At 45.0% G+C, this 22,665-nt stretch overlaps 3 protein-coding genes and 1 pseudogene across 4 annotated transcripts; 3 read left to right on the top strand and 1 right to left on the bottom strand.

Moving 5' to 3' along the window:
• Positions 1–3,429: 3,429 nt before the first annotated feature.
• LOC109182595 lies at positions 3,430–6,251 on the top strand (annotated as a pseudogene).
• Positions 6,252–11,473: 5,222 nt separating this feature from the next.
• LOC109182873 (nucleolin-like) lies at positions 11,474–17,879 on the top strand. Of its 2 annotated transcripts, none has more exons than XM_019333104.1 (2): positions 11,474–11,485; positions 16,877–17,879. In XM_019333104.1, the coding sequence occupies exon 2, from the start codon at positions 16,988–16,990 to the stop codon at positions 17,618–17,620; it is 633 nt and encodes a 210-aa protein (XP_019188649.1). In that variant the 5' UTR covers positions 11,474–11,485; positions 16,877–16,987; the 3' UTR covers positions 17,621–17,879. The 2 variants fall into 2 exon arrangements, with proteins under 2 accessions (XP_019188649.1, XP_019188648.1); XM_019333103.1 differs by lacking the exon at positions 11,474–11,485 and adding an exon at positions 16,308–16,484.
• Positions 17,880–18,445: 566 nt separating this feature from the next.
• On the bottom strand, positions 18,446–19,416 carry LOC109182872 (enoyl-CoA delta isomerase 2, peroxisomal-like). Its single transcript, XM_019333102.1, has one exon. The coding sequence runs from the start codon at positions 19,376–19,378 to the stop codon at positions 18,659–18,661; it is 720 nt and encodes a 239-aa protein (XP_019188647.1). The 5' UTR covers positions 19,379–19,416; the 3' UTR covers positions 18,446–18,658.
• Positions 19,417–21,693: 2,277 nt separating this feature from the next.
• Positions 21,694–22,233, top strand: LOC109182874 (uncharacterized protein At4g14450, chloroplastic-like). The gene has a single exon (XM_019333106.1). It carries the CDS (start codon positions 21,741–21,743, stop codon positions 22,095–22,097), a length of 357 nt encoding a protein of 118 aa, XP_019188651.1. The 5' UTR covers positions 21,694–21,740; the 3' UTR covers positions 22,098–22,233.
• Positions 22,234–22,665: the final 432 nt, after the last annotated feature.

Below are 22,665 nucleotides of genomic sequence, written 5' to 3'. Positions count from 1 at the left end.
GTTGGACGCAATTAAGATCACCTATGTATTTTAAATAAAAAATAAAAAAATTTAAATATTATTACACAAGACAATAATTTATCATATATATTCTCCTAAATAAATAAATAATAATTGTGAGTTTCCTCATCCTCCAAAAAGTTCAGCTTACAATCAAAATATTTAATGAAACCAGAAAACGTAATGCACAATTTTTTTTATTAAAATTAAGACATAAAATTATATATGTTAATTTGGTTTAACAATTTTATTTTCTAAGAACATAATAAGTGTGAATGAAAGTTATACCCATGATTTATGTCCGTTTTTTTCGTTAAGTTTTTTTTGTTATGCTATAAAGGTTGTACATTAAAATATTTTGGACAAACATACCCCTATCGTTATAACTTCCATTATCTTTTCCACTATTGTTATCATACACATGCGTCCACCATATATTTTCTTATCTATCTTCTTCATTAATAATAATATATACACATTATATATTTGAGTTATATGTTAATTATTACATAAAATATAAATATTAAATTTATAAAAATGATTTACATTATTATTATTATTATTTAGAATAATTTAAATATCTAAAATCTACATAAATTTAAAATTTTAATATAATGTATTAATATTGGGCACCTATTTTTTGCCCATCGCGCATAAAAAATACTAGTTTAATATATATTGACCACTTGTAAACCAGTAAATTTCACTAATAATTACATTTGTTTTCATAAATATTGACATGTTAACTCATTTAATATAATTTTTTTTTGCAATAAAGTAGTGTTAATGTTGTAAGATATGGACCTAACCGATCTTAGCAAATTAAATAGTCAAAATTTATGATTTCACTCCAAGTCAAGTCCCCAAAATCTTATATTCTCCAAAGCTCAAAATCTTCTATAATCCGCAGAAGTGGCAAGTGTTAAGTAGCAACGTCTCCAACCAACTCCAAATCATATAGTTTGTCCCAAGAAGTGAAACAAATGATAGATACAAGTTGTAAGTTGTCCGCTTTAGAACATCCTCATCAGTTGAGTTTTTTTTTACAGTTTTTTGTGAACACTAACATCCACCGCATCATCCACTATCTTATTTAATTTCAAAAATCTTTCTCCTTATTAATTTTAGATTACATTTTTTTTACCAATTTTTTAATAAAAAAAAAACAAACAAACAAAAACAAAATTTGGTCGTTGCATGAAAAAAATAAAAATTAAAGGATGCCTTCAAGCGAGCGCATGTAATACATATGTCCGCTTGGGAGGCCAGTGAGACACACTTAATGGCTTTTTTAAACCTGCAAAAAACTATATTTTGCAGGAGTTAAAACCAAAAAAAAAAAAAAAAAAAAAAAAAACATCTTCCTCTATTTTTTTTTTTTTTTAAAAAAAAAAAACAATTCCTCTCCTTTGTACTGTTTCAAAAATGATGAAAGATACATTAATGGAGATGCTCTTATGTACTCGTTAAGTATTAAGCTCTCATTCGTCATGACTAAACTGACAAATTAAAACCTTACTAATTATTTATGAGTTAGTATAAATAGAATGTTTCATACTTCGAAAAAGAAAACCACCCAATACTATTAATATTCTAACATTACTATTTTCTGCCAGTAAAGTACTTAACAAATTTGTAATCCAACTTCACGTGAATACAAAAAAGACAATTATATTTCGTAATCTCTCATTATCATTTTAATGTTTAATCCTAACACTTGGATACCAACAACTCATTAGGTAGGTTTATTATTTTGTACTCTCTTAACATTAAAATATCTATATATACGAGCAACTTATATTGTGGACTATAGTACATCTTGCAATATAAATCTGGTTACATAAAAATAATTTTATAGGTACATGAATAACGGAACTTAAGTTTGATAGAATGTGAATCTCGCTTGCTAAGTTCCTCGGAATGGATTGCATCTCAGATCATTATCCATCGATTGTTAAGTTTTTGGAAAATATTATTGATTGTAATCATCCTTTCAAATTTGTTAACATGTGGTTGTAGACTTGTAGCACCCCAAATTTGATCAATATTATGGATGATATTTTGTCGCGGGGTATGACTGGTACTAAGGGTGTGTTTGGTTCGCACATAGGAATCGGAATTGGAATGGGTATCAAATACTTGGTAATGGTAATGGGTTTTGGTGAAAGTATTTAACATGTTTGGTAGTAGAGTGGAATGGGAATGGTTACTAATAGTAGTGCTTGAGAATGAATAAGGGAATGAAACCTTTATTGTATTTGGGTATGGGTTTTTCAATTGATGGGGTATTCGAAACCTATAGTAGTGTTCTAAAAACCTATCAACCAAACAACAACAATCACTTTCATACCCATTCCCATGGACAAAATCCACCAACCAAACACACCCTAAGTATTTTCATGAATTAATTTGCAACAAACACCGGGTAATGGCTATTATGTGTACTTGTGATGGGAATGGTTGCCCCTCTTCTTCTCTTAAGCAAATGGGAAAACTTTTTGTTGTGTACTTCAATGGTTTGTTTGGGTCTTATAGGGAAAGAAGACAACATTGCACGTCCATTTTCTTCAATTTTAGTCCTAATATTTCAACGGTGCATTCTAATATTGTCCTTGCCAAAATTTCCCAACAGGAAATCAATGATTTGAGGTATGCCTTGTGTATTTGTTTATTTTTGGGCATATATATTATTTGCATGTATCTCAAAAAATAAATATGAAGTAATAAATTTTTTAAGAGAAAATAAATACAAAAACGGCGAAATATACATTTTTATACTTATTTTCAATATTTTAATATCGGTGGCATATATAATAAAATAAATTTAAAAGAAAATCATTTTCTATGTAGACTTAGACTTGTTTGGTAAATGGAAGATTTTTCAAATTTTTAAGGGATCATTTTTTATGTTTTGACCAAGTTAAAACGTCAAAATTTTTACTTGGTCACTGAGTTTGAACAGCGTTTTACTTCAAATCACTGGAACCCCAAACGCTGTATTTAGTAGTATTTTGAGTTGTATTTTATCTTTCTCCAAAATATCATCATCTATTAATTAAAAAAAAAAAAAAAAAAGAAACAAACAAACTTTAACTACAGCAATGAAGGAGCCTAAGGCTCATTTAATGAAAGAGCCTTAGGCTTCTTTTACCTTGCCCATCCGTTGTGGGAACACATCAATGGGCAAGGGTTGAAAAGATGGGGAGTTGAGCACTTGATCAACCCATTCTTTCCCTTCCACTTTGATTGATCCCACATCTCTTTGCTTATCTCTATTTTTAAAAAAAATGAGTAAATATCCAAAATGATCCCTTGACTATAGCTAAATTTACAAATTGGTCATTGACTATTGATTTTAACCAATTAAGTCTTTAATTTTTCAATTTTGACCCAATTAAGTCATCCGTCTATTTGACCGTTTGTTGACCGTTATCTTTAACCCCTACGCTCGACTTTAACAAGTCTTTCTCTGCTTCCTACGCCCTCCGTTACCACCGCCAGCGGCGGCGCAGCCTCAGTTCGCTCCGCTGCTCGGCGTCGTCCTTCTCCGAGAAGCACCACATTGGCTGTCCCAAATCGGATGACGTAGTTGAGCTCCCGCTTTTCCTCTGCAGTTAGTGCTCTTCCCCGGTGCAATCCTTCCGCTTCATATCTTTGAGTTTCGGTACCGAATCATGATGCACACTCTGCTGCAGACCGATATCCGATTCAGGGTCATTTACTCCGACAGCGCCACCGAGGTGCCAGGTGGCGCTGCGTCGGGGAAGTGGTGAAGCACGGGCGCCTCGTCGACGGCCGCTTCTTCCTAATCTGCAAAGGCCAGGAGCGGTTCCAAGTCACGAAGCTGGTCCGGACCAAGCCGCACTTGGTGGCAGAGGTCATGTGGCTAGAGGACCGACCACATGACGGGGAGGAGGGTCTCAAATCGCTCACCTCCGAAGTCGAAACGTATATGAAAGACGTGATCCCATTATCCAACAGGTTTAACGGCAAGCCGGAAAAGGAGGTGCAAGATCTGCGGCGGAACCTTTTTCCGACGCCGTTCTCGTTCTTCGTCAGAAGCACGTTGAAAGGCGCGCCCAGAAAACAGTAAGCGTTGCTGGAGCTAGAAGACACGACCATACTGCTAAAAAGGGAGAAGGAGCTTTGCAATTACATAAATATCCTCAGAGATAACGGTCAACAAACTGTCAAATGGACAGAGGACTTAATTGGGTCAAAATTGAAAAGTTAAGGACTTAATTGGTTGAAATCAATAGACGATGACCAATTTGTGAATTTAGTTATAGTTGATGGACTATTTTGGGTATTTACTCTAACAAAATTTATCTATTATTATTTTTATTGTTGTTGTTGCTACCGTAGTTGTCATCTGTTATTATTATTATTCTTTTTATCTTGTAATTATTTATTTTTTTATTTTATTCTTATGGAGTACATCATAAAGTTAATGATAATAACAATATTATTATTATTTTTGAATACTATTGACTCTATTACATTAATAATAATATTATTATTGTTATAAATGTCTTTTTACATGTCAACCACTAATCTATCGAACATTTTTTATAAACTGTTAGATCATTAATATAATCTGTTGGTCAAAACGAGTGACATTATTACAATTTGCTAACTACTAATCATTATCAACTGATTGTCAAACAAGGCTTTACAAAATGATCCATTTCAACAATCATATTATTGCGTGGACCGTGGTCTACACAACTATGTGGATCACAATCTAAAAATACAAAATACATTATTCTACCACATAAAATACATTATTATACCACATAAAATACATTATTATAACTCATAAAATACATTATCTTACTCTAAAAATTTCATTATTCTAACACAAAGTATATTATTCTAACTCATAGAAAACATTATATCTTACCCTACAATGTTCATTATTCTAACATGCCTGCGAAATATTAAACAACATTATTTTGGACCGTCGTCACACAATAATTTGCCCATTCAGATAACTCGCCAGTTACTCAGTTTTTTTTTTTTTTTTTTGAAGGGGCTTGTAATTGGCAAATTATGCCCTGGACCCGTGTCCACAATTCATTGTGGACACGGGCCCAAAACGACATCGTTTTTAAAAAAAACGCGTCATTTAGTTAAAAAAAAAAAAAAATCGCGCGCGTTTTGTCGTTAACGACATTAACGGCGTTATTTTTTTTTTTTTTTGATTATGAATGTACAGTTATGCCGTTATGAATGTACAGTTATGCCGTTATGAATGTACAGTTATGCAATTATGAAATTATGAACACAGAGCTCTAACATTATGAACTTACAATTATGAACATATATAGTGATTGATACTGCTAATTATATGTAAGCAATATAAAATAACACGAGACCAATTAAAGCAAGTAAAATCTTTATTGATCACGGTAAAGGCCCTAAGTACAATCTACTTGGTTGCTCTGAGTACCGACTGAGTGCGGTCGGGATTCTCTAACAACAACCTATCGATCGTCCAAAAGTCCCCTACACTGTAGCTACTGTGGGTATTTATAGCCACCGTGCCGGGGACAAGATTCCGGCCGCTCGGCATGTCTTCCACGTAGCCACCACGTGTCAACCTCCCGGGTGCCCTGCATGTCAGCATAAAGAACCGCCACGCGTCCCTTCGTGTCCTTTTTGGCAGCTCTTTCGTCGAAGGGCTACCGCTCGGTGGTTGACACCAGCGTTCGGGCAACTTCCGGCCATTCCCGACCGGGGTCTCCATGGAAAAAGCCCGACCTGCCACCTGCAAAGATCAGAAGAGAAAGACAAAGGCAAGTCGGTCGTGGTGGAGCTTATGTCGGTCGGGATATTCCCTACCAAAAGCCCCCCAGCCCGGGCCTTTTTGATCAGTCGGGAAAAAAAACGGGACGGGATGAAGAAGCCCAACCGTCAGCCACCAAGCCGACCTGCCAGCTGTCATTCCCTCCTACGCCACGTGTCGGCCTCTGCCGGCCTCGGCGATCCCATCTGTCGCCTCGGATTCAGCGCGGGTCGTGTCAGGCAAGTTGGCCCATTTCCCGCCTAAATGCCCTCCTATAGATAGGCCCTTGAGGCCCTCATTTGAACTTTCCTCACTCTTTTGCTTCAGTCGGTATCCTCTAAGAATCCCGAGCAGAGCATCTCAGCAAGGCGATCGAGCAAACAAATTTCAAGCTCTCTCTCGCAAAGTTCCTTCATCCGGTAAGCTCTCCCTCCTTCTCTTTACTTCACGCTTTCAACTATAGGTAGAACTGCTAGGTCAACTAACTGTCCCGGACGACTCAAGTCCTTTACTAACCCCGACCGACCTTTAGGTAGAGCGAAATGACGGATTCTGACAGTCAAAACGCCTCGATCGCGGATTATGACGAGGAGGTCGAGCACATCAGCGGCGAGGACGTGGACATTATGTCCTTCACTCCCGAAGCCAGCCCCCGAGCAACGTCAGCCCCTGAGCGAGCCGTCGAGCATAACAACGCATCAAGCTCTTCCGGGACGTCGAGCTCTAGCTCCAGCGGATCGGGGAGCTCCAGCGAAGAAGAGGAAGAGAGAACCACGTCAAATGGGCGGGGTTCTCCGACCGTAGGCGTTAGGGAAACGCCTACCCGGGTGGTTGGGGACTACCCGGAAGCTGCTCCTCGAGGGGGTGATCGGGAAAATACCCCCGAGCAGGCCGAAGAAGACCCGGCCGGGCCGGCCACACCAGCAGTCGAGCTCGAATTCTTGAACAGCGAGAGTGTCGAGCAAGAAATGAGCCTGCTGACCAAAGGCGAAGCGGCTCGGATTGCTGAAGTACTCCAGGGTCGGGTAGAGTTCGACACGAGCCGGCAGCTGGGGAATGTAATTGACAGGCATCGGGGCAAGTGGATCGGGATGCATTACGACTCCCTAATGGCCCCGATTGCCATTCCCTTCCCGGCCCTCTTGACGGCCTTTCTAGCATACTATCGGGTCGTTCCGGCTCAGATCTGCCCGAACGCACATCGGATCCTCGCCTGCTTCCCGCAGATATGCACTCGGCACGAGGCCGAGTGCACGATGGAGCTGTTCAATTTCATCTACCAGATCAAGGTTCTCCCGGGCCGCTACGGGGGCGGGTTCCTGATGCTGCAATCCCGAGCAGATATGTGCGCCATCAAAAGCCTGCCCGGGAACAACAAGGGGTGGAAGAATCGAATTTTCTCCATCAAATACGACCCCTGGATCCTCCCGGTCGACCGCACTTGGAGCAGCCACTTCAGAAAGCAAGTGGTGCCGGGCGTGACTCAGGCGCTCAAGGAGACGGTCACTCGGATCTCGAGTGAAATACACGAGTATTCCATCTTCCGGACAGCCGAGAGTCTCGCAGCCGCCAAGCTCCCGCCTCCCACGTACGAGCTAAGGGAGAAATACCTGCCCGTACCGATGGGCGTGACGGTCGCCAAGCCGTCGAAACGAAAGAAGAAAGGTTTAGCTCGAGCTGTTCCTCCCGACCTAGCTTCATTTCTTGATCAAACTAACTTAGCTCTTTTTATTGCAGCCATGGCAGAATTCGGTGATGAAGACACCGCCCTTCTCCCGCCCGCCAAGATCTCCCTCGGCGGGAAGAAAAAGGCCAAGACCAAAGCGGCTGGGGAAAAGGAGATTCCCTCTGCCCGACCTCTGAGCGCCTCGACCGTGACGACGGGCGAGGGCTTCGTCGTCGAGCAGCCTGACGTCCTGGTCACCCGGGTAGAGGTCGCTCGGGGAAAGGAGAAGGTCGCCGACAAGGGCGCGACCGAGGTGGGCGGCATGAAGCGCCGCCGTGACCAACACAGCCCGAGCCCTTCTGTCGGGCGGGAAAGGGATTCTACGTCCGTGCTGGCACGGATCGGCAACGCCGCGCCAGCCCGAGCGGATCTGGGGAAGATGAACCCGACCCAGGTGGCTGAACGGATCGGCCACGACCTGGCTGAGGTGAGTTTCCCAACTTATAATCTTTCTTTGCCCAAGTATCTTTGACCGGGCTAACCCTGAATACCCTTTTGTACTGCAGATCTCCCGGGCGACCCAACTCCTTCAAGGTCAGGCTATGCTGGCCGAGGAAGCTGATCATCATAAGAAGACGGCCGCTCGTCGTCTGAAGGAGATCAAGGAGCTCCAGGCCGAGCTGGAGAAGACGCAAAAGGCCCTGAAGAAGGGCGACGAGGAGCGGGTCCTCGCCGAGAAGGTCGCCAGTCGGGCGATTGGAGAGGCCAAGGAGCTGAAGGCTCAGCTCGAGAATCCGAGCGAGCTGGCGCGGGCAGCCTTCAAAGACAAGGACTTGGGCTCGGCCTTCCTTACAGCAGCCCGGGGAACAGAGATCGGGGAAGAGCTGATCGTCTCGTTCGGTCGCTGGGGCTTTACGGCCGGGAAACGGAAGATGCTTGAACGAGTCCGTTCCCGGTTGGAGCAGGCTCTAGACGGGGAAGACCTTCAGCTGGTCCTCTCGGCATTACCCCCAGACCTAGCCGATCCCGGTCCCTCTCCCTTCGCCCCAAAAGCCAAGGCGTCTGAAGCCGGGGCATCAACGGCAGTCACCTCAAGCGTGAAGGAGGCGGCTGCTGGAGCTCGGGAGACGAAAAAAATAGAGTAGGCTTCTTTTCTTCTTTTTGTAATGAACATTGATCGGGAGCCCGGTCCCGAATTGTACCGGGCAGCTTTTGTTAGTTAATAAAATTTGTTTTTTGCTCTATCTTGCGTCGCTCGTCTCTTGTTTCCTTGCTTTCAATTTACACACACTGATCATAATCACTTGACCACCTGGCCTTTAGACCCGGTCTCGCAATACTCGATCCGCTCAACGCCCGACCTTACGACCTTATGGCCTGGTCGTGCGTTCGATATTTCGACGTCAAATCTGGCCAACCGATTGAGTTTACCCGATCTCCGGGCCTTTGTCGAAAAATTTTTGAAAACAAGCCTCTACGGTCGGAATGTAACCGAGCGACGGGCCTGCAAATACTTCCTTATCCCAGCCCCCACACTATTGTGCGCTCGAGGCACGGGTGGGTGCAATAGTGGGCAGAAGTTGGACGGATCGGGGAATAATGCTGAGAGCTCCTGGCTTCCCCGATCAGTGGCATGACTTGGGTGTCCGCCAATGTGGAGCGCGTTTTGACCGGTCGATAGATTTCGCCCGGTTGATGAATGTTGAACTGATCTGCATGTAACGAAGGTGAAAGAAAATAACCGATCGGGCCGCCGCATACAAACGGTCGAGCAATCATCGATCGTATATACATTAAACTTTCCCGCTCGCAGGCGGTTTAGTAAATATTCACAAACTTAGGAATTTAATTACAAGCGACGACCGGGACTTACACGCAGGTCAAGCCCCCTCTTCGTCCAAAGATTACAAAAAAGAGGCCTAATGCCTAAACATAACGAGGTGCTCGGAATTCCAAGTCCCCTCGATTACCCGACCAGTTGTCGTCTCCAGTCGGTATGTTCCCGGCCGTATGATTGCACTGATGATATATGGCCCCTCCCAGTTCTGAGCTAACTTTCCGGCCTCTAGAGGTTGACTGGCCTCCCTTCGTCGTAGAACGTAGTCTCCGACCTGAAAATAACGAGGGTTGACCCGAACATCTTTAGAACTCTTGACGCGCTTCTGATACTCGGCCATGCGTCGAGCGGTTAGCTCTCTTTTTTCTTCGACCCCATCGAGATCCACCGCCATGGCATGTTCATTTTCCTCGGCGTTGTAGGTTCTCTCTCGGTCGGTCGGGATCCAAGCCTCGATCGGGAGTCGGGCTTCTGCTCCATAAACCAAGGCGAAAGGGGTCTCCAAAGTAGCTTCCCTCGGGGTCGTCCGATAAGTCCATAAGACATATGGCAACTCATCGGCCCAACTACGACCAGCCGAGTGTAACTTCTTTTTCAGACCTTCCAAAATCGTCCGGTTCGCGTTCTCCACTTGACCGTTTCCCTGAGGGTAAGCCACCGACGACCGGACGTGAGTCGTCCCGATCGTGGCCAGGAAGTTCTGGAAATATTGGCTTACGAATTGGCGGCCGTTGTCGCTGATGAGATGCACGGGCACACCAAAGCGGGAAACCACATTGCGCCAAAGGAAGCGAGCACATTGCTGAGAGGTAATCGTGGCTAAGGGCTCGGCTTCTATCCACTTGGAGAAGTAATCAATGGCGACGATCACGAACTTTCTTCGACCAGAGAGTTGAGGGAAAGGGCCCAAGATGTCTACCCCCCACCTAGCGAAGGGAATTGCGGTCGTGACCGGTTGATAGAAGGTTGCCGGTCGTCCAGGCATCCGGGCGTACAGTTGGCACGTCTCACATTCCCGAGCTAACTTTTCACAGTCTAGCTGGAGGGACGGCCAATAGTACCCGATCAGCATGATACGACGGGCCAGGGACCGACCTCCTTGATGCGAAGAGCAAATTCCCGAGTGTAGTTCCTTCATAACTAAATCGGCCTCAAAGGCGGTCAAGCAACGCATGAGGGGGCCTCCATACGATCGTCGATATAGACGACCGTCCAAGACTTGGAACCTTGGGGCTCGAAGCTTGGCCTTCCGAGCACGTTGTGGGTCGTCTGGGAGTCGACCGTGCTCGAGGTATTCCTTCAGATCGGTGATCCAGCTGTCTTCCACCGGTTGGATCGGATTGACCGACAGGCGATGGATACTGTGTTTGGGGATCACCAAGATCCGAGCTATCTTCGACATGTGTTCCGGGGCGTCTTGGGCCAATTTGGATAATATATCCGCATCGGCGTTATCCAATCGGGGTATGTGTCGGACGGTATACCCCCGGAACTGAGCGAGCTTTTCCATGGCAAGGTCTCGGTACAACTGCAAACGCTCACCATTGACTTCATAGTCCCCGAGAACTTGCCCGACCACGAGCGCAGAATCTGTTTGGGCTCGGATGTATTCAGCCCCCAAGTCCCGAGCGCATTGCAAGCCATTTACAAATGCTTCATACTCGGCTTCGTTGTTGGTCGGGTGGAACTGATACATGAGAGCAAAATAAACTTTGAATCCTTCTGGGCTCGTGACCACTACTCCTCCCCCTGCTCCTTTTTTGCTACTTGACCCGTCAGTAGCCAACGACCACCACCCAGCCTCGGGATCCGCAACCTCGGGGGGTCGAGTATCCCGGGCGGTGCACTCGACCAAGAAGTCAGCAAGGGCTTGACCTTTGATAGCAGGTCTTGGTCGGTATTCGATCGCGTACTGGGTCAGCATTAACGCCCACTTGACTAGGCGACCGGATGAAGAGGCGGTGCGGAGGACTGGTCCGATCGGCTGATCGGTCAACACGCGAATTGCTCGACCCTGGAAATAGGGAGCCAATTTCTTCGCGGCAATGTAGAAGGCGTAGACGACCTTCTCGAGCCGGGAGTACCGGAGCTCGGGACCATGTAGCGCGTGGCTTACATAGTACACCGGTCGCTGGACCCCTTCCGGATCGGTTCGGCACAGTACTGCGCTTACTGCACGATCGGAGACGGCGAGGTACACGTCTAGCTCTTCTCCGAGCTCGGGCTTTGAGAGCACAATGGGTGACATGAGGTACTCCTTCAATTCATTAAAGGCCGCTCGGCATTCCTCGTCCCAGACGAATCCATTCACTTTCCTCAATACCTTGAAGAAAGGTAGAGCGCGCTCGGCTAACTTGGAGAGGAATCGACTGAGGGCTGCCAACCGACCGGTTAATTGCTGGACTTCCCGAACGGTGGAAGGTGGTTGCATGTCCAGAATTGCTTTTACTTTGGCCGGGTTGGGCTCAATTCCTCTCTTGGTCATCATGTAGCCGAGGAACTTGCCGGTCTGAACCGCGAATGTGCACTTGGTCGGGTTCAGCCGCAACTGGTACTTCCTCATGATCTGGAAGCACTCCCGAAGGTCCCGAGTGTGGTCGGATCGGTCCCGACTCTTGACCAACATATCGTCGATGTAAGCTTCCATCGTTCGGCCCAGCAGATCAGCAAAGAGCATGTTGACCATCCTCTGGTAGGTGGCTCCTGCGTTCCGCAGACCGAACGGCATCACTCGGTAACAATACAGCCCATCCGGGGTCACGAAGGCTGTCTTGCTCTCGTCTTCATGGTGCATCATGATCTGATGGTACCCCTTGAAGGCATCCATGAAGCTCATTAACTCGGCCCCGGCCGTCTCGTCGACCATCTGGTGAATGCTCGGTAGAGGATACGGGTCGAGCGGACAGGCTTTGTTGAGGTCCGTGAAATCGATGCACATCCTCCATGCTGGGGGCTTCGGGACAAGAACGATATTTGCCACCCACTCGGGATAAATCACCGGACGGATGTGCTCGATGGCCGCCATCTTTTTGACTTCCTCCCTGACAAACTCACGGCGATCGGATGAAAGGTGTCGTGTTTTCTGCACGACCGGCTTTGCTGCGGGATCGACGGCTAACTTGTGACAGATGACCGACCGATCGATCCCGGGCATGTCTTCGGGCCCCCACGCAAAGATATCAGCGTATTCCCGAAGTACGGCCAAAACTTCCGCTCGGAGCTCGGGAGTGAGGGCTCGGCCAATCTTGATCTTCCTGTCAGGGCGGCCCTCGGACAGGGGAACTTCTTCTATCTCTTCGGAAGGCTCGGGCTGCTCCTTCCGTTCCTTAGCCTCCTCTTTGGCTATAGTGTTCACCCGGGAAGATGGACCGGAATCACGTCTATTAACCGCTCGGGTGTAACACTTCCGGGCGGATTGGACATCGCCACGGACCACGCCGACCCCGTTAGGGGTGGGGAATTTCATGCACAGGTGGGGCATAGAAATTATCCCACCGATCTTCATAATGGCGGGTCGGCCCAAGATAATGTTGTGGACGCAATGGAGGTTGACCACAACAAATTCCAGCTCCGTTTGGATCGACTTTGGAGGCGTGCCGATCTCAACCGGGAGCATTATTTTTCCCTCGGGGTAAATAAGAGCCCCGGTAAATCCTGACAGTGGTACACCGACCGGAGTCAGCTCCTTCCTGTCAAGGCCAAGCTTCTCAAACACGTCCAAGTATAGGACGTTCACGCTGGTGCCCGTGTCAACCATAACCCTCTGGACGTCTGTCCCCTTAACGTCGATCGTGACCACGAGCGCCTCCACGCCGTGATCACTGCTGGTAGGTTGGTCCTCAAGGGTGAAGGTTATGGGTTCCATCTTCTGCCTCTTCCCGGTTCCCCGGGAATCCACTATTGCGACCGGGCAATTAGTCCGCGGTCGGGAAGCGTCTTCCAGCCCACCAAAAATGACGTGGATGGTAGGCTTTCCGGACGGGCGGCTACCGGACGGAGGGTCGGGGTCCCGTCGGTCATCATGACGATCATCCCTTCTGTCTTGCCCAGATCGATCAGAGCGGTGATGGGAACGTCTATGATCCCTCCGATCGGTGTTCCTTTTGTTTTCCTCTCTCTTCCCCACACACTTGTCTAATTTTCCCAAATTGAGCAAATCTTCCAATAATTGGCGCAAGTGGGTACACTCCTCGGTGTCATGCCCGGCGCATCGATGGTAAGCACAATGCTTACTCTTGTCAGGGCCGTCTCGATCGGGATGGGGAAGTTTGATGAGATTGCAGGACTGGGCATATTGCATGGCCTCCGCTGCGGATCGGTTCAAGGCCGTAAACTCGCCATGCCTGGTGCGGGGTCGGGGATTGTCATCTCCCGATCGATGTTCTGCCCGGCTGGCCGGTTTACGGGACGAAGAGCCGACCTCCTGCGAGCGCTTGACGGCATTCGCCTCACCTGCGTTGGCATAATCAGTGACCCTTCGGAGGGCCTCCTCATAGGTGGTCGGGGGGTGGAGGATAAAATCCTGGTACAGATACCCCGCCCGGAGGGAGATGTGAAGCATGTGAGTGGCGGTCGCATCATCCATGGGCTCGACCTCCCCGACCGCTGCCTTCCACTTGATGAGGAAGTCGGTCAAGCTTTCCCCTTCGAGCTGCTTGGCCTTTTCGAGGTACATATAGGACTTCCTCACCACTTTGGAAGTAATGAACTTCCGTACAAACTTGATCGCCAGGGTCTCAAATTTGTCGATTGACCCCGGCTGCAGGGTTCGAAACCATTCTGCCGCCCGACCGGTGAGGGTTGAGTAGAAGGCCCTGCACATCACGGCGTCTGAAACGCCCTTCAGCATCATATTGCTGAAAAAATCATTCACGTGAGCCTCAGGATCTGTCCGACCGTCGTAACTCTTCTCTCCCGAGACCTTTAAGTCGAGCGGGTAAGGCTGAGCCATTACCGCTGATGTGAAAGGCGTCTGGTGTAGGGTCGATCGGTCGGCCGGGGGTGCTGTAGGATACGCACTCCTGAGCTGCGCAACTTCAGCCTGGAGGTTGTAGAGCAATCCTCGGGTTTCGTTGAGCTCGGCGGCTTGAGCGGCTTGGGCTGTATCCCGAGCGCGTCGCCGTCGGTGAGATCTCGACCCGCTATACCCGGATGAAGCCTCGTGGCTAGCTTCCTGCATTTGTACGTCCTCTTGCCCGCGATTCGGGTCTTGGGGTCCCAAACGCTGGCGCATCTCTGGTCGGAGACGATCAAAAGCTACCGCTCGGGCAACTTCTTCAGGGTCCTCCGCTTGAACGGCCTGAGCTGGTGCCTCCATCGCATCAGCACCCCCCGACCCCAACCGCGAATGAGCCGAGCGTCGAGCCCGGGATGTGGACTGACGCTGCGGCTCTACTTGTGCGGTCGGTTGTACTGGAGGGGCGGCGGCTGGAGCTGTATAGGCAGGCGTATACGGTGCATAACCAACCGGGGAAGTGTAGCACATCGGTTGGCCTGGCCAATACCCATACGGTGGAGGTGGGACCGGGTACGGATACTGGGCGGGATACATCATCGGCTGCTGCTGGTATGGCAGACCGGGTGGTGGGTATCCCGGTTGTATGTAATTCACCGGCTGCTGGGCGGCCGGGTATGTATTTGATGGATGTGGTGGCGAGAGGTTGAGGTTGAGGTCCATCGTCTGACCCTGCTGTTGGGTAGCATAGTGGTCGGAGGAGCTTGCCGCATCCGCCTGGTCGTCAGCAAAGTTGTTGTGTGCCCACGGATACATGTCGATATGGTGATCGGGTGCTCGTCAAGACGTTGGTTTCTTGCACGGGTCCCCACGGACGGCGCCAAAATGATACTGCTAATTATATGTAAGCAATATAAAATAACACGAGACCAATTAAAGCAAGTAAAATCTTTATTGATCACGGTAAAGGCCCTAAGTACAATCTACTTGGTTGCTCTGAGTACCGACTGAGTGCGGTCGGGATTCTCTAACAACAACCTATCGATCGTCCAAAAGTCCCCTACACTGTAGCTACTGTGGGTATTTATAGCCACCGTGCCGGGGACAAGATTCCGGCCGCTCGGTATGTCTTCCACGTAGCCACCACGTGTCAACCTCCCGGGTGCCCTGCCTGTCAGCATAAAGAACCGCCACGCGTCCCTTCGTGTCCTTTTTGGCAGCTCTTTCGTCGAAGGGCTACCGCTCGGTGGTTGACACCAGCGTTCGGGCAACTTCCGGCCATTCCCGACCGGGGTCTCCATGGAAAAAGCCCGACCTGCCACCTGCAAAGATCAGAAGAGAAAGACAAAGGCAAGTCGGTCGTGGTGGAGCTTATGTCGGTCGGGATATTCCCTACCAGTGATAAAATTATGACCATGGAGCTTTAAAATTGTGAATATAGAGCTTCGAAGATTATGAATGTACAGTTATAGAGTTATGAATCTACAGTTATGGAGTTATGAATCTACAGTTATGAGATTATGAATCTACAGTTATGAAATTATGAATGTACAGTTATTGATCGAATTATGAACAAAGAGCTCTAACATTATGAACTTACAATTATGAACATATAGTGATAAAATTATGAACATAGAGCTCTAAAATTGTGAACATAGAGCTTCGAAAATTATGAATGTACAATTATGGAGTTATGAATGTACAATTATGACGTTATGAATGTACAGTTATAGAGTTATGAATGTACAGTTATAGAGTTATGAACGTACAGTTATGGAGTTATGAATGTATAGTTATTAACATATAGTAATAAAATTATGAACATATACTTCTATAACAAAGTGATCTGAAATTTAAAAAAAAAAAAAAAAAAAAAAAAAAAAAAAAAAGATAACAGTGCCTAAGGGCACTGTTACCCGTGTCCAGCAAGCATGCTGGACACGGGTCCAAGGCATAACGTTCGCTTGTAATTGGAGTATTATTTTTTAAAATCCTATTCAGCCCTAATTTCTCTCCATCTTCTTCGTTTCTGTGAGTTTCCGGTTCAGTCTCTCTTCGCCGAGTGGCCCGACGGCTACTCCAACCGGCGATAACTTGCTACTCTTGCGACTGCTACTGTGCTACGATTGAAGAAGACAGCGACTGGCGATTTTGGGGAGAGTGACCGGTGACCTAACGGCGAGCTGAGGCTGTGACTACTCCCTTCGACGGCTAACGATATTAGTGCATTTCGGCAGAGGTAATTTTTTGAATCTGCGCTTTTAATTATGCAATATACTCTTTATCTGAAAACTGTGACGAAGCTATGATAATGATGATGATGATCTTGCTTTGCTTTTCTCTCGTTTTTGTATTACGGAGTGGCCGTGTATTTGCTCTTTTCTCTCCGTGTGCTATTTGCAAAAGCTATAAATTGGTAACTCTGTGCCTTAGGGAAATCTTCTTGTCTTTTAAAAGTTTTCTTCATGTCCACATAGCTTTGGAATGATTTGCAGTTTCGAGGAATGAATAAGCTTACACTTTGATGAAATGGATAGCACAAAGTATTAGGAAAGTTCCAGATTTTTAATTAGTGTTCTATTGTTGTTTATGTATCTTGTTCTAAGGTACTAATTGGATGCTTTGCTGCAGGTGATATGAACATTTGTTCCCAGGAGGACATACATTTTTGCCAATTCTGATTGAGAGCCAGAATAGCTTTCCCATAATTTTGTTTATATTGATTTGTTAAGACACCAGTAAATGAAGTCTAACAGCAAAGCTCTGCTTGATTTGGAGGACAAAAGCACACCCTCTGCTTCGTCTTTGGAATCGAAACTTAGTTTTTGCAATGGAGATGAAAGTTTTCTGTCCCGAAGTACTAAACTCAACCCTCTTGATAAGAAACCTGCCATTTCCTCCATCCCTCAGAGCCAATTTCTAGGTAAAGTGAAGGATTTCCTGGGAGTGATATCGGAAGCAAATAAAAATTTGGAGCTTGATGCGAAAACCAATCCAGGGAAGAACTACGATCTAGAAGCTCTGACGGGGGAAGAATCTGAATATATTGAAATGGACTTGATGCTTGGCGTTGCAGAGCTGCAAACTGAGGAAGCTGTAGCTGCTGCTGAGTCTGCATTAGCGGGTTATCAACCGGTGATTCCTTTGGCTGCTAGTAGTAGCGAGACAGAATCAGAAGAGAGCAGTGATGAGGATAGCGATGGAGATGATGATGATGATGATGATGATGATGACGACGAGGATGGTGGTGAAGCTGAGAGACCTTCTCCTAAAACGGGGAAAACTGCTAAGCCTGTTGAAAAGGATTCTTCTTCCAGTGAAGCATCAAAGAACAAGCAGCCAAGAAAGAGGCCAAAAATTGTTGAGCTTTCATAGGACATGGAATATAGATGAGAGGGATCTGCATTACATTAAAATGATAATTGTCTCTACAAAGCTTATTGTTTCCCTTTTACTAAGCACAAAATTGTACTTCATTAGGTTTAATGACTTTCCTGGCACTGGTGCATTTCCGATGTGGGAGAGCTATCCAATTTTGAAATCCAAACCAAAGAGAGAAGATAATATTGGTCTTGTAGAAGAAGCTGTTGCGAAAAGCATTCTTATTAGTGAAGTTTAATTCACTTCTTCTAAACCTCTCTTGAGTTGTGATTAACAGTGCGCATAGATCTCCAAAGAAAGCTATTTTGTAGTATGCAACTGGTAAGTTTTTCTAAATATCTTGCAGGGAAGTAACATTTGTCAATTAATCTCTTTTATCAATATATAAATTAATATAAGATATTAAAAAATAAATTTAAAAAATCGAATTTTGTCAAATTATTTTACAAAATTTGAAATAAAACAATTCGTACGCAAATATTCGAAAAGAATTGTGCTCCGTAGTCCGTACTACGTAAAAATTTACTATAGTATAATATTATTTTTATTACATAATAGATTATTTTTAATTTATAATATTAACGTAATAATAATAATATAAAAGTACAATTCCAATATGCTTGTCAAAATTGCAATACGTATACAAAAAAAAACATTGATACATAGAAATGGCCGTAGTTAAACTAATCCCTTTTAATTACGTACTTAGACTAAATAAATTATCGGGTAACTCAGACCTAATCAAATTAAACAGAAGTCTAATTAACATAATTAAAATGATAAACCCAATTATCAATCTTAAAATGAGAATCGACATACGAAGCAGGAGAAAATACAAGGATTCTTATTATCTTCAGGCACATACAATGGCATACATAAATTCATAGCCTTCTGCTTCCAGAAATTGCAATATTTTCAGCTCCAACAAAGACACATAACACTAAAATTGAAAATTTTATTATTTTTTAGTCTCTAAGACCATAATTTTTCCCCAAATGTAAGTATTGGATTCATCGGTAATGGATGATTGATTCAAAGACGTGAAGGCATAACGGCGGTTTCAGTCAACTTCAACACGGTGCAAGCGTCGGGAAGCAACGATTTCCGCATCACAGCGTAATTCTTACCCTCCCACCGCCTCTTCGACAGCGTCTCTGCTATCTGCACCGCCGCCTTCACGGTCTCCTCCGCGTTGGCGTGCGCGGAGTCGATCAACCCTAACCCTAGCGCCTCCGCCGCCTTCAGCTTCGAGGCTTTCAACACTAACGCTCGCCTGGCAGCCAACGAGCTCACCTTCGATCTGATCATCGCGGAGAAGTAGTCCGGCAGGGGTAGCCCGATATCCATCTCGCTCATGTACAGCACGCCTTTGTCTGACCTCATGGTGACGTAGTCGTGACTCATGGCCAGCATCAGCCCCGCGGCGGCGGCGTGGCCGGTGACCGCCGCGATGGTCGGCATCGGGAGGGAGATTAGGTCCGCCACGATCGGCCTGAACATCTCCACCATGTGGAGCAGCCGATCCGAGGCGGCTTCCGGCGAGCCGGCGGCTTTGGCGTATTTCAAGTCGAAGCCGTTGGAGAAGAAGTTCCCCTCCGCCTTGGTGATCAGCACAGATCCCCTGGCAGCTTGGGACTTGACATCGGCTAGTGCGGCGCCGAGAGAGGTGATGAGATCCGGGTTCAACCGGTGCTCGCCGTCGCCGGTCAGCGTTAGATAGAAAATGTCGCCGCGCTTCTCTAACGTGCACATGGTGTGGAATGAAAACAACTCCGGAAATGCGAGGTGTTGTTACTTGTTAGGCGTGTATAATCCCTTTGGGAGTCGGGGTCGTCCATGGAAAATGACAATAGTACCCCTGTCTTTATTCCTTTTTCCATCCTCTCACGCCAAATTAAACTCTCTCCGTCGCCTTTTATCTCCAAAGGCCAAAGCGACATTGTCCGGTGAGTTCTCCTCTTTTACTTATTTCTTATTGAGATTTAATCGAGTGAAAGTTGTTGGTGGAAATATCTAATTGTTGGTGAAAATGATTCTGGGTGACATTAATAATTGACATATTATGCACTGACATAAATTATAATTTATTAATGTTATTTATTAATTATTAATGGTGTAAATGTTGTCCCTCAGTTTTGTGATTGATATTGTCTCTCCCCTAATAGGAAGAAGGAGAAATATTGTTGTCCGCTAAAGAGAACAAATGGGGGAAGAAGAAGAAAAAAAAATAGAGGAAAAAACGTTGTCTTCGAATGGAAAAAGCGAGTAATTACATTTACATTACTAATAATTCAATGGAGAAGTAATATATATCACATTTTAAAAATTAAGAGGTAACATTACACCACTAATAATTTATAAAGGAGAAAATTTCAATTTTGGTCCACTGACTATTGGGGTTGTGTTAATTGCAACACTTAACTTTCAAAAATGTTAATTTAGTACTTTGACTATGCAATTTCTATCAATTTTGGTCACGCCGGCTAAATTGCCGGCCAAATCTTATCGAAAAAATTTAATAGGTTAAATAATGAGGGTATTTTAGTATTTTACTCACCACCCCCTTCTTTTATGATGAACTCCTCTTCATTTCCGGCAACGAAAAACCTTGATTTAAAAACTCCATTTCTGGCGGCGAAGCGGTATTTTTGCAGCATTTGCGGCGTTTATTTCCAGAGTCATCGTTCACTGGGCTCCCATAGCGGCCATCACAGTAAAACAGCTCGGAAAATGCATGCTCCCCAGTAAAGTCGATGAATCATCTTCTTCTTCTTCGTCTGATGATGTTCACGACAATGAAGATTATGACGTTAACGAAGAAGAGGCAGAATCGGAAGCGGAGAAGAGGATGGTGTTCAAGTGCCCTTACAATTGCGAAAGGGTTTTCCAGAGTAAGAAGGCGCTGGGTGGGCACAAGCGACATTGCAATAACAGGGCCGCTGCCGCTGCAGGACTCGCCGGAGGTCATGGCTGGGAAGCTGCGGCCGCAGATGAGGACATAAATGGTGGTGGCGACTGGGAAGCTGCGGCCGCAGATGAGGACATAAATGGTGGTGGCGACAATACAATTAATCGATTTGAATGAAGTCCCAGATTCAGATGATGAATATAATGCTGTAGAATATAGGTGAAGATCGATCAAAAATACTAATTTAATTAAGTTGTTTTCCTGTCGGCGTTAATACTTCTGCAACTTCTGAAGCTCCATCTGTTGTTTGATTGAATATAATCTTCTCCCAAGATTGAATATAATCTATATATATGGAAGTGAGCTTCAGGAATATAATCATTGTTTCAACCTCTCTTTATACTATGTGTTGAGTTTTTAAATCAAGGTTGTTCGCCGCCGGAAATGGAGTTTTTAAATCAAGGTTTTTCGTTGCCGGAAATGGAGAGGAGTTCATCGGAGAAGAAAGGGGTGGTGAGTAAAAGACTAAAATACCCTCATTATTTGACCTATTAAATTTTTCCAGTAAGATTTGGCCGGCAATTTGGCCGGCGTGACTAAAATTGATAGAAATTGCATAGTCAAAGTACTAAATTAACATTTTCGAAAGTTAAGTGTTGCAATTAACACAACCCCAATAGTCACTGGACCAAAATTGAAATTTTCTCTTTATAAAAGAACATTAATAATTGACATATTGGTGATGACATAAGTTACAATTTTTCCTTATTACTCCATGGATATGTAGTTAAAAACTCGTGTAAAAATATGATCTTTCACCTACCTACGTGGACAGAGTTGATACCACAGTACAACTAATAATTTTAATTCCTTTCTATGTCAGATTGTGAGGTGTGATTGAAAAATTCTCTTCTGTTTCTATTGAATTAATTCCTTTCTTCCAAAAAAAATAAATATAATAATTTTAATTCCTATGAAAAAAAGAATTTAATTTTTTTACTCCATTCCTAAACTGTACGGAGTAATATTTACACATATGCAAAAAACATGGCCATATGCCCATATGCTCATATTCGCACGACATCAACAGAATTCCCTTTATTCCCGCTTTACCCTCCACAGCCTCAATAAATAATTCCCCAGTTTTTCTCTCTCAAACTCCTTTGAGTTTCAACGTTACTTCCGCTTCAATTCAATTCTCTTTCTATGGCGGAGAGCAAGTATTTGTTGCCGGAACAACGGCAGCCCAGCGAGTTGATGCAGCGGCGAGCGCAGTCGTCGATGCAGATCAACTGCGCCGCCGCGCATTGGAACGTGGCGATTCCGCTGCTGTCGCCGTTGGTTTCGTCGCTAGAGTCCAGGAATGACCTGCCGGCGGCGAATAATTTGTATTCTAATTCGAGTTCGAGTAGTAATATAAAGGACGAGCTGGCTAAGAAAGAGCCGGAAAAGCCGCCGCCGTCGCCGGCGGTGTTTAAGAGGTGGCAACACCCGGCGATGCCGTTTTGCCATGAGCAGGCTCCTCCTTTCGTGCCGTTTATACCGCGTATGCTGATCGATTAACTAAAGTATCAAAAATTTCGGTTATAATTTTGATGGGTATATAATATGTGTTTATATTTTTCCAACTTTACCCTTTTGTAAATCAAATCTTGTACCACTTCTAATAAAGAACTTATTTGTATTTTCTTGACTAAAACATTGGCCTTAGCTAAGAACAAGCTCTTTTGTTCATTACTAAATGAGGTCAAATCTCATAACGGTTTATGAAACCTTTTTTACTATTGCCCTTTAAAGGGGAAAAATCCTCCTCCAGGATCTCCACACTCCGATAGAATTATGGAAATATAAATTATCATAGTGACTCAGAAAATTTTAAATGTGAGAACAACTGTCTGGTGCTTCCAAAGAGCTTATCATGCAACTGTCAAAGCTCAATTCTGAGTCCTTGCCTCTCAATTTATCATTTGAAAACTAACGGAACTATTAGCCAAGGCATGCATTACAATTCCCACACTAGCCATTACAATTCCCACACTAGCCATATCACCCCACAGGAAATTATTATAAAAAAAAACCTTAAAATTGAAAGTAACTAATGTTTTATTCATGGTTCCCTAAGATGATGAAT

Source organism: Ipomoea nil, unplaced genomic scaffold (genome assembly GCF_001879475.1).
Source record: "Ipomoea nil cultivar Tokyo-kokei standard unplaced genomic scaffold, Asagao_1.1 scaffold1074, whole genome shotgun sequence".
Taxonomy (NCBI): domain Eukaryota; kingdom Viridiplantae; phylum Streptophyta; class Magnoliopsida; order Solanales; family Convolvulaceae; genus Ipomoea; species Ipomoea nil.
Note: the sequence above shows the minus strand (reverse complement) of the source record. Positions and strands in the feature narration are given on the sequence as shown.